Source organism: Xiphophorus couchianus, chromosome 18 (genome assembly GCF_001444195.1).
Source record: "Xiphophorus couchianus chromosome 18, X_couchianus-1.0, whole genome shotgun sequence".
Taxonomy (NCBI): Eukaryota; Metazoa; Chordata; class Actinopteri; order Cyprinodontiformes; family Poeciliidae; genus Xiphophorus; species Xiphophorus couchianus.
In genome coordinates this window covers 10,506,506-10,519,190 of record NC_040245.1, presented here as the reverse complement: position 1 = coordinate 10,519,190, position 12,685 = coordinate 10,506,506, and the positions used below count along the sequence as shown (strand labels likewise).

Below are 12,685 nucleotides of genomic sequence, written 5' to 3'. Positions count from 1 at the left end.
AGCTGCAAGGCTTTTATTGCATCTACAGCTTTCAACATGAAAGGAGAAACAATTTGTCCATTTGAAAAACCTGGATGAGAAGCACTTGTGAGGATAATTGTTTCCAAATCTTACTACAGATTCTGAATTGGATTAAGGTCTGGACTTTGACTGGGTCGTTCTTATATTATATGCACTGTACATGTGCTTCAATGTGACATTGCTTTTCTCACATTACTGCTATTTCTTTATCAAAATTCATCTTCCATTCAGCTCTAACCAGCCTCCGTTGTCTCTATTAAAGAAAGCATCTCTACAGCAAGATGCTGCCACTAACATGTTTCACTATATATATGCATTGTTATCTTTCCTCCACAGTTTAATTTTGGTCTCATCTGACCAGGACTGTGGTGTGTGACAAACCGCACACTGCACTTCTTATGACTTTCTTCCAACAATGACTTTGTACCTGACACTTTTCCATAAAGGCCACTCTTCTGCTGTCCATCCTGGTACTTCTTGCAGAACTGCAGTCTCTGTCTCTAGTGTGGCTTTGTACGTTTTTAAAGAAGACGTCCTGCTCTTTGAAAGTCTTCACCTCATGCTTCTTGGGAAACCTCTTACAACTGAACTCTTTCACAGCTCCTTCTGTGTTGCTGAACATACTGAAATAAGTACTAAAATACAAAAATAACCAACATATAAACAACATTTTTGATGAGTCACAGAGAGTCTGTTAGCCTCCAGTGGTATCCAAAAAAACTGAGGCTGCAAAGTTTGTGAAACATTTGATTTGCTGCCAAAGCCTTTGGTCACGACTACTGGTAGCTATATCAGTAGGTCCTGAAAGAGAGAGGAACCTGTCAGCCTGAAGCTCATGTGGAAAAACCGAAATGGTTGGATTTCTGAATTTTAGTTCAGCTAATCCTATTTAAGCGATAAGCCTTCCTCTGCAGAGAGTCTAACCTGACAAACATCCTCTATCTTTAAAAAAACACCCAGGAAGTAACATAATCCCCACTGGTTACATATATTTACTGCTCAAAAACACATGCAGAAAACCTACACTGGCATACAGACAGGCACGTGTTGCTATAGAGCAGGTGTGTAAAAATATTCAGACACTTTCCTTCCTCCACTTTGTGTGAAAACCCAGCAGCTTTCTTGGAGGATGTCAGATGTGTGTTCATTGCTTTGTGACTGCGCTGATTCTCTTCTCTTTTTCCTCTCTTAATTCTCCCCCATTTCACACCTCACAGGTACTCTCTCATCTGCTTTCAAAGCCTGTCTATTTTTTAACGCATCTTCTGATTCGCTTCATCCATCCATGTCTCATCTTTATTGTAGTTGAGTGACTCCAGCAGCTTCCCTGATTTCCCCATTTGAAAACAATATCTGTGTCGAGCTTTGACTCCGGAGAGGAATATCAAATCCGAGTTGATGATCTGCATTAAATACTGTCAGGCTTTCGAAGGGCTGCATTTTTAATAATGAATTAACTTATTAAACAGGTTCAAAAATTTGGCACATTCTGCAGATTTTTCATGTAATCATTTAAGCCTTTTTACATATATTAAAAAGACAAAATATGCAAACTAACAAATTATTCCGTTTTTTTGTTAATCTACGCTTTATCACTTGGAGCAAAGGATGCATCTACAGCTAAAAAGTATTTCTAACATCGACACGCTCGTCTCTTTTTTTCTTTATTTAACATCAATACAATGCAGCTCTAATCTGCTGACTATTTTTTGGATTAACCAATTGTCTTCCCTTTAATCCAAGATCAGATCACTGGCAGTAACATTTGCAAGAGTAAAATCCCTGACATCCCTTTTACTAGTGATATTCTGCAGCTTATTTTGGACAATCCTAAAGTGTCCAAAGGCATACTGTCCCTACAAGCTACTTGTAATTTTGCCTCTAGGTCACTTCCTGGTGGGATGTGCAGGAAAAACCTCCAGAGGTTAATGTCCAAACCAGCTAACCGGACTGCTATCTCTTGAATGTACCCAGCATCTCTTTTTTTGTTGTTGTTTATGATCCATATCTGATCTCTGGGGGGTTGAAACATTGATAGATCAGTAAATTAAGATTGTTTCTTTTACTCAGCTCTATGTTCACCGCAACAAAACTCGATCAGTTGCCATATTACTAGACACTATGCACCTTCTGCTTCAGCAGGATCCCTCCCATCAAGCTGGCATCTTAATAATGCTGGAGGGATTTAAATAACCCAGTATTCCTGGGGTTTTGCACGTGGAAAATGGACCTCAGAGTTTTTCAATCTCTTCTATGAAACTGCAGATCAGAAGGCAAACCTTTCCTTTCCTTGTACAGAAACCACTGATCTAAGGGAAAGGACTGGTCTCTTTTTTTAAGTTAGAAATAAATCATGTTAGTTCGTCCACTTCCAGCTGGATGGCATTAATATTGGCGTGAAAGCATATTTCTATTCATTAGGTGGCACATGCTGTTAGTGAGTCTGTTAAAGGTGTTCTTCCTCAACCTGTTTGTGATGTTTACCATTTCTTTCCCCTCAGTTTATTACCAATCTGTTATAAAGCATTCCCACCATTTAAAACCTCATCAGAAATCATAACCGGCTTGTTCCACTGACAATGTATCACAGTTTCATTAGAGACACAGCTATTCCCACTTTATGTATGAATAATATCTGATTATCCTCTGATTATCTGCGCTGCCATGGTAAGAAAAAATGATGGCAACTAATAAAATGTCACTGTTCCAAAATGTTCTGATGGGAGAATCAACAGATGTCTTTAATGAGTTTCAGCCCACTCATCCATATGTTTTAGAACAACAAGAAAGAGCTTCTGTATTTCAATTAAAGGTGTAAAGTTATGGAACAAGTTACATGAAGATTTAAAACAAAGCAATAGCTTAATACAATTCAAAAGAAAGTACAAGGAGGTAATTTTCAATAGATACACATATGGGTGACAGAAAGCAATAAGGTGTGTATTGCAGATAACAACTTGGTGTAAGGGTTTAGAAAGACAAACCAGCATAAAATAGGAAAATGTATGGGTAAATATTAGTAACTGTTACTTCTGACTGCCATTTTGATTTTGATTTTGATTTTTTTAATGACAGTAGGACTCTAAAGTTTCAAGTGTTTAGGGGGTAGGAGTTTATAAGTTCTCACTTCTTCCTACCCCATTTTGAGCATGATATGTTAACTGAAACAAAAAATCTGTATTTCCTCTTCTTTTTTATGCACTTCTTGTTACTGTGCACTATTTTATTTTTATATTTGTATCATGTTCGAATAAATTTCATTTCATTTCATTTCCTCTGACAGCGAGCTGGGTCCGTCACATTTCAATTGTTACATTTAAATTTAATTTACACCCTCTTCTCATTGGATTTGATTTGCTTTCTGATGGAGGCTAGCTGCTCCACATTTTCAAAACCAAAGTTTTAGGGATCATTCACATCATCGTTGTTTAATCCGCTTTAATCAAACAATATATCGTTTGCCCAGAAAGTCAGATTGGTTTGGGGAGATGTGAATGCACAATTGAGATCTGACGTGGAGTAAGTAAGTGAACTCGGGTCCGTCTACAAACCCAGGTCTCACGGTTGAAGTGAAATCTGTTTGAGCGTCAACCAGACTGGAGACCGCTCCAAAAGCAGGAGATGAACCATAGAGCAAGGGATTCTGGGTGAATACAACCAAAACAAGCACGCAAGTCTAGCTTCTTTTGCCAAAGAAAAAGTTGATAAAATCTGACACCACTCCATTTTTTACATTTCATAAAGAAGGAAGTTGTGCTCGGTGTTTTCTTCAGAGTTCTTTGGGTCGCTTCCTTCAATGGTTCAAGGTGCAGCACCTCCACAGGCAAGGAGGTGAACAGGTTTTTCAAAGAGTTTGGTTTGTTTGATTCAGTGCAGTGTGAAAGCTAACTACACCAGCTGAAAATGTAACAAATGTTGCAATTTTGGTGCTCGGTTGAATCAAGTCTACCGAACTATCAGACCTGAAATTATCGTTAGTGCATATCAGGGGAGGGAGTAAGAATAAAGAAACATTTTGCACATTTTTCATCAGGATATGACATAAGTAGCAATAGATCAATGGTAAAGAGTTTATAGTGCAGAATATTAGAAGTTGTGTTCATATGGAACAAATTGAGGAAAACATGCTGAAGGTTCTACTTTTCTAGAAAACATAAAAGTATTTCAGGTTGTTGAAATGGCTGACTTTTCATCTCTACAGATTTCAGAGACCTGATGGATTCAGACAAAGGAAGATGGAGCAATTTAAACAAAATGAGATGTGAACCGAACTACACCCACTGACAACTCCGTGTCTGCGAAGAATAATAGTCGCAGAGTTATTGATTCTTCGTGTTTCATTATGTTTTTTGTGCCAAACACACAGACAGTGCTCAGAAAACACGCTCATTCACACAACATTTCATCTATCCCATCGCTGCATCTCTTCTGAAGCTCTTTTATCTTCTACATCTGACACTGTCCTGTCATCCTCAAAGTGAGGTGAACTATCAGTAAGAGCAATGCGTTGCAGTCTTGGCATGCAGGTCAATTTATTTTTGCAAAATGTATCCCTAACATGCACCGTTTTTTCCTTTTTCATTTTTAGCATGCTGTTCATCCATGTTACTTTCTAGCATGCAGAATGTTTACTTAATATTAGAAAACATACAGTGACTTGTTTGTAAAACCAAAACAATATGTTTAAATTGCTTGTTATTTTAGTCAGTCTGAAGGTAAAAATTATTTTTTTAGAGTCAGGCTCGAAGTAGGTTCATCATTCTGTCTATAATACATTATTTTTGTACTTATTTTCAGTTTAAATAATTTTTTGTAAGTTATTCAGTTATTGTAATTTGGGACTCTTCATTCTTCATAAGAAATGTGATTGAGAGGGAAGTTTGGGAGGAAATGTCTTGTTTCTGCCCACAGCAAAAAATTTTAATGTATCCTGATTGTAAAGTAATGCAGTTTTGACTCAAAGTGATTCTTTGAAGAATTTTGAATTTTATGAGGTACAACAACATTCCATTTCCTTTTGGGATCAATAAGGTATTTATCAATTGAACTGATTTTGAATTAAAAGGTAGGTTTTATGTTTACAGCCAGTTTCCAGTCTCCCCCTGTTATTTCTGCCTCTGAAAACTATTTTTTGTGCATTTTGTGCTTTCTCCACAACACACCAACAGATCTTATCTGATTTTGTTCCATTAAAGGCAGTAAAGAAAATGCTGAAATAGGTTATCTGCGGCATCTTTTGGATTATGAAGCGCATAAAGTGATTCCTTCCTGAGAGCAAGCCACAATTCTCAGTTAGCTGTCTGCCAGGTCTTCCCCTGCACTCCTGACCGCTAAAACGAGAGCAAGTAGATTGAATTATCCAAGCAATTCATCTGCAGAGCGGAGGAAGAGGTTAGCACTAATTTAGCTGAGTGCGCAGGCCATACAGTGAAAAATAGGACTAAAGTAATGGTTCAATTTGTACTGTGTCAACTAACTGTATAAGAAAGGTAGCCGAAGGGGCTAAAGTGGAGGGGAAGCATCCCGAAAATGAAAAGAAGAGACTGAATGAGCGGAAGACAGGACAGGTCATCAGCTCTCTGGAGAGAGGGAACACTCACAGATGTGCTCTGTATCAATAATGGAACAAGAAAGGGGAGGAAGACAGAGACAGGAAGACATCAGCAGAGAAAGAGATCGAGAGAAATCACAACAGGCGGATGAAAAAGGGAGACAGTGATGGAGGAGCTGGTTAATAGACAAAATGTCAGCGAATCTTTGCTGCTGAATTTCTTTTCTGGCTCCTGTGCATTAATGGTTGGTGCAAAATATCAATAAATGGTAACAGAGGCAACACAACTAGAGCCCAGTGTTTGGTATAAAAACACCAGTAAGTAAAGTGGGTCTAAAGATATTTCCTGCACAATATTTAGTATCTGTTCATAGGAATCTGTCTTCATTTCATTGAAAAAAACTTTTTACATACTGCAGCTAAATATTTTTATACAACACCTTAAAAAAAAATGCTGCTGGATGTTTTTCAATTTCCATTGATATTAAATTTACCCCTAATACCAGTATTTATATACATGATTATGTTTTGGTGTAGAGACAAGAGAATAACCAAGTAAATCTAATGAAGCAAAGTACAGTATTCAGTTTTTTCCCCCAGTGTTTTTAACAAATTTTTGTTCTTCAGAATGATTTTCGTGTAGAAAATCTCCAAGCACGTGAGAGTCTAGCAGAAATTTGCAATATTTCTTACATTTTCAGGTGCGGTTTGGTTTCATCCTGGCCTTTGTCAAATAAACCAAACTCTTTGAAATACATGTCCACCACCTCACCTGTGGGGGCGCTGCAGTAAGAACCACTGAAGGAAACAACATGAAAACCTCTGAAGAATACGTGAGCGCAACTTCCTTCTTCACAAAACGTAAATATAAATGAAGTGGTTTCAAATTTTAGTGGTTGTAGGATTTCTTTTTTGTCTTTGTCAAAAAACAGCGAGACATTTTCCATGCTGGCGCTAGACTCGTGCGTTTCTTTTGGTTGTATTTACCCAGAATGCCCTGCGCTGTAGTCCACTTTCTGCTTTTGGATCGGTCTCCCAGAGACCAGATTTCACTTTTTCAGTCCAGATCAGAGTTTGATTACACATTCACACTTCCCCAAACAACCCCGACTTTCTAGGGAAACAAACTTCAGTTTGATTAAGGTGCACTAAACTATGGAAGCCCGTTTGCACCAACGGGCTATTTTTTGCAGCTAGCCAAAAAATGAGTCAGTTAATGATCCAAAGCAATACTTCTAAAATGTAAAAAAAAAAAAAAAAATCTCATTATAATGAGATAGTATCTCAAAATAATGAGATATCTCATTATTTTTGAAATACTATCTCATTATAATGAGATAATTTATTAAATTTTTTTAACAGAGTGGCGGAAATGGGCTTCCATACTAAACAGAGTTGGCGTGAATGCACCCTAAAACTGGTTCATTTGATAGGAGCTCTGCAGTTTAACAGCATTGCTGCAAATTTACCGGAGCTAGCCAAAAAGCTTTTTTTCATCTGCTGTTCCTGGTCCTGGGCGCTTCCTGGACAGAAACGTACACAGATAATTCCACAATTTGACAACAAAAACACATAAAAGGCTGTTCATGAAGAGGACCTGAGAGGATTATATTTCCTTTCTGTGTTTCTCCTTCGACCCTGAGAGAATCACTGTGGGCATGGTAATGTCTCAGCAAACCAAAACCGAATGTATAGATGGACGTAGAAGAGCAGAGGAAATAAGAATTTGTAGCAGGTCCATTCTCTGGAACATCTTCACAGTTTCTTCAGGGAATTCATTATCGCTCCATTTAATTTAAAAAACGAGAACTTTGTTTGGCAGACTGAGAGGTGATGTAACTCCCCATGGGGAAAATATTTGATTTTCTAAAATAGTCTGCCTGGAAATAATTTTTCTGTTTTAGTGTCTAACTCCTGTTCCTGAGTACAAAGCAAGATTGAAATATCCAGATCCTTAGGGGGTCGGTGAATGTCTGTATTTATTTCCTAACAACAGCACATAAAATCTGACTTGCTGCCTGAATAAATGTTTTACAGTGTAAATGACATGGTTGTGGTGACTTTACTTTACTTGCCAGGTGCTTTTAGACAATCAGATTTATTCAGATTTTAGAGACCAACATGATCATTTTATTTTCAGCTATTTTTTGCAGATAGCCAAAACATTAGTCAGTTAATGATCCAAAGCAATACTTCTAAAATGTAACTTTTCTTAAGGAATAATAGAAAAACTCTGTATGTGTCACCATTTGTTGTGAACAGATGTGATAAAGTGCTTCATCTTTTCCACTGATTTGTACACAGTCACTACATGATCCAGAATGCGCAGTTCACACTTTGAAATTGATTGTAATTTGCTACACCAGGTGGAGAATGGAGAGTGACGTATGTACAGCCAATCAGTGTGTCATGTACAGCTCATTACTGACTGCGTGTGTGTGTGTGTGTGTGTGGGTTTCCCATATCGACAATAATAAGTTGACTGAAGGTACGTTGACTAATTCTTTGCTCCAGTGGCTCTCTTCCCCTTATTTGCTGCTGTAACACTTCACTGCTCTCATTCTGTGACAATCTTTTGTGCGACGTGACACCTCTCAAATAATCTCTTATGGCAAGCAAAAATGTGAAAAAACAGACTTTATTTGTAAGCCCAATTTCTTTAGTGCAAACTGAAAACATGCAGGTCAAACAACCAAATTAGCACAATTTAAAGGGACTAAATAACCTCCAACAAGGCGTATCATGATGCTATGCCAGAGAAAGAAAGGACCGTCCTAAAGCATCCTGTATGTTGGCAAATACTGAAAAAATTCAGATTTTTTTTTTTAATTATCCTGCCTGTCAAGATTAATGGAGTTCCAATTGAAAACGTCCACAACGCAATACTTTGTTATAAGGCAAAAATATATTTTTCATATTCATGTTGCTTAGAGAGATATTGTGAAGCTCTAATAAATACTTGCCAGACATTTATAGAATTACTTTATTCATCCCAGCAGGGAAATTATTTCAATTTATGTTAAAAACAATTAATTCGTTTTTAACAAGTAAACAACTCGGGCAATCAAACAGCAGCAACTTTGTGAATTTAACTATCTAGACACAATAAAGATTTTGCTGAAGTTACATTTCATCCACCAGAATGATAAAAAAGGTGGATTTAAATGGTCACTTATTTCTCAGAAACTGCTGAACTGGGGTTTCAAACATCTATGAGTTTCACTGGGACTGGTCTGTGCTTGTGAATGAACAAAAATAGATGGAGGTTCCACATGTTTATAATATGTGAAACCATTAAAAAGACAAAAACAAACAAAAAAATAAGATTTTCTTGCTTGCTGTCAAAAAGAAACAAGAAACAGTCTCGTTTACGGAGCTGAGTGTGTGGTTTCTCTGCAGCTTCAACTCAAATCAGTCCTAAAAGTTTTAGAGGAAAGATCTCGGTTGAACTTCGGCTGAAATGTAAATATAATACGCCTCTAACTTTTCTTTAATTTTTCACATATATTTCAAGAAATTCTTCTTTCTGTAAACAATACGATCACTTCGTTCATGTTTCAATCGATGCAAAGTAATGTTTTCTCCCACTGCTGCCATGCGCCTTCTTCTTAGTAGGCGTGATCATCGCTATGGCTACCCACCTAACCAGGTCAGAGTTACAGAAATGAGATGTATGTGAAAAAACAACAAATGACAGTAGATCTGTTTGAGCACCTGTGATTTTCCCTCATTTCCTGGCCGCCCGCTGCCTTTGGGCTGATTGCTGTGCGTTTCTTGTCTGTGTGTGTAACAGGAAGGAGACTCTCTCGGGGCGATGGAGAAGGTTTGTCGTCAGCTGACGTACCATCTCAGCCCCCACTCCCAGTGGAGAAGACAGGGACTGCTCAAGAGGAAGCCTCAGGCCTGGTGAGTTGGTGTGTGGGTGTCTGTTGAGGGATATGGGGTGTACTCATGGAGTGCCATGTGTCGCTATTTTGGCTAGCATGTCAGTATGTCAGCAGTGTGTCATCATCTGTTGCCCCTTTGGAAGCCGTGGAAAAATCTGCTCACGTCTCTTTGTTTCTTCTCGGTCATACACTCAGTTGGAGTTTAAATCAGTCCTCCTTTCTGAGTCTTGTTCTTTTTTTAAATTATGCAACTTTCTTCTCTCAGGATGCTACACTGAAGGGGGTTTAATTTGTGGGGTTTTTTGTCTAGATTTGCCATAAACCAAGTTTTAACTGTGAGGCACAGCTGTGATTTCTGTTCACTTTGCATTTCAGCAGCCAGCTCCTTCTCCTCACACCTGCATTATGCAGAGAACACTCATTTTCAAAGGCCGCAGTCGAAGGAGGGCAGCTATCCTGACTGAATTTTAATTTATACACAGCTGGGATGCACAATATGCAAATAAGGTATCAAGAGCAACAAACTAATCCACCTGCTTCTCCAGCTCAGCTCTGCACGAGGTGGAGGTTTATTTAAAGACTCAGAGCTGTGCTCAACATTAAATATTATTCAGTGCTGAGCAAACACTCTCACTCTCAGAACAATGTTTCTCCTCAGTCTTGGCTTTGATGCCATATTTCCCCAAATCCAATAGGTACTTAGTAACAGATTTCAGATTGAAAGCAATCTTCTTGAGCCTGTTTCATGAAATCCTCTCAGGTGTGCTCCGAGTGCCCATCTGAAGAGCAGCTCAGACTTGACATTATATAACTGCTTGTGTTGTTCAATTTTTCTTATTTGCTCCAGGTCACAAGATCACTGGAGTAAAACACAGTGGACCCCAGGTGACTCCGAATATCTAAAATCTGTGAATACCTGAAACATTCACTAAGAATAATTATAACGACCTCCACAAAATGTTCCTTAAAGAGTATCTAATCCCCAAATTAACGTTTTTTTTTTTTTGCTGATAAGCCGGTTCTTACCGATTTAGGGTTCTTACCTTAGTTTATTTCTACAATATTTGGTCTAAAAACGTCTCAGTGCCAGCCTCCTTAGGTCCAACGGTCCTGCTGCAAAGTTGCAGGTGACCAACATAGCTAATAGGCATCTACATAAAATATTTCTAGAAAAAATTGATAAAAATCACTGAGGTAACCTTTCTTTCATCAATATTTTTTGATGGAAATGGTAAAGATTTGAAAAACATTCTCAATTTTGCAAAAACTTTTGTAGGCTTGCTAGAGGAGGTTTTTGACTTTCGTGATAAAGAGTTAATGCATCCAGCCTCCTCCACCTTCTTCAAATCAGACAAACAGCGGCACAAACAAAAAAATTTGCTGCTCAAACCAGCACAAACATTTGACACCAATTTTGTCTGATTTGAAGAAGATCGGTACGAGGGCTGGTTCACCTTTCATGACCTCTGGAAACATTTCTTAATATTTGTAAAATGACAGCGGCACAAATGAAATTTTTTGCTGCACAAACCAGCACCAATTTTGTTTGATTTGAAGAAGGTGGGGGGACGAACTTCACCCAGGTGATAGAAACACGTTGTGTTTACTGTAACATTTTAAAAGTTTGCTCAAAATTCCCTTGGATGGAAACCTGGCTACTAACTCTAGCGAGTTTAGCCTTTAAGCCTGAAACGGGCCCATGCATTGTACAGAGTGATTTCATACTCAGTATCGAATTGTCCCTGTGTGCTGCAGCACGGTCTAAATCCAGCTCCGAAACACAGAGGCTGGCCATGAAATATGTCCTGCTGGGAGCAGACGGTAGAGAAAAAACTTTGTAGCGAGATGCTTGGAGAGCAAATTCCCCCTCACAGGATCAGTCGGAAATAAAAATGTCTTCTCCTCCTGCTTTGAACATAAACAACAGGTGTCACCTCCTCTCTAAAGGCGTTTGCACCCCGATGCTGGAGTGTCGAAGCAGAGAAATAACAATTCAGTGCCGGCCGTAAGACTGGACCCCTGCTGTGTGTGTTTTAGAGTGTGTGTCAGTGGCTTCACAGTCAATGCAAGTGGGCTCCTGGTGATGCCATTAAAGCAGTGACTCACAGTTTGTTGGAATAAAATGAGACCAAAAGATGAAACTTAAAATGAGTGAAGTGGTTCCGCTCCGGTGGAAGGGATTTAATCAATGCAGCGTTGCCGTCGTCGCTTGCGGCTGTCAGGAAGTCCAGCCAGACTGATTAAACGGAGGAAAGACGAACCCCATTTACTCTGAGACTCGCAGGGAGATATTATATTGGCTCCTCTGTTGGAACGGAGCACACGCACCATTAACACCTTCCTCTCCTGCAAAACAAACATTTCCTGACTAATTATATCCCAGAGTCGCTTAAAGTGATGAGAAATGCACTTTGGGTTCAGGGCTCCAATTTACTGGATTTAGTCATGCATTTTAAAATCCATATTAATCTCGTTTCTCACCCAGTTATCATTCCAGCAGCAGTTTGCCTGCGTATCTGTTGATCATGAGTGTTTCCTGTGTGAATCACATTTCTATTTTTACTGAAACTTTTACCTGAGTCGACAAACACAGGTTGGCTAAAAGAGACATCTGTTTTGATTGTTGGCAAAGTTATTGCTCCAGACTCTTTTCTAAAGTCAAGCAGAAGAACCCCTGCTCTTGAAAAGAAAAAAAGCGGAAGACAGCAGAAGGTTCACATCAAGATTAATGAGAACAAACAGATTATTTTATCAGGATAAAGAGTCAAAGCAAAGACTGAGATAAACTAACAAAATAAGTATGTGTTTTACCTTGTATAACAATCTAATCAAGGTAAAATGTACAAAAAAAGACATGTCTTCATGTTTTCTGAAGCAACTGTATAATCTCTTGCAAACTTGTGGTAATTTCTTCTGAATATGAAATCCACTGGGCCTCAGCCTGTCAAAATCAGATGCCACAACTCAGCTTGTGTGAGAGCATAGATAAAAAAAAAACATAAACAAGAAAAGGAAATGACTAAACTGTAAGAAGGGCCGATATATTTTTGTCTGAGGAAAAAACAAGTGCTGGTGATCCTCCCTGGGAATCAGACAAAGAGCATTTACTTGCTTCTGTGAGGTGAAAAATAAATAGTTAAAAAATAAACAACTTTAAAACCAGAAGTCTTAGGTCTGGCTTTGAATTATATTCCTGCTACATAATAATATGTGAATATCTGAGTAA

The 12,685-nt window shown here is 38.5% G+C and overlaps 1 protein-coding gene across 1 annotated transcript in view; it reads left to right on the top strand.

Annotated features, from left to right (window-relative positions):
- lrrc75a (leucine rich repeat containing 75A) overlaps nt 1–12,685 on the top strand; it is a 48,360-nt gene that overhangs the window by 14,319 nt on the left and 21,356 nt on the right. The window contains exon 3 of the mRNA XM_027998961.1: nt 9,366–9,478. Within this exon, the coding sequence (XP_027854762.1) occupies nt 9,366–9,478 (113 nt within the window). The remainder of the gene's footprint in view (nt 1–9,365; nt 9,479–12,685) is intronic.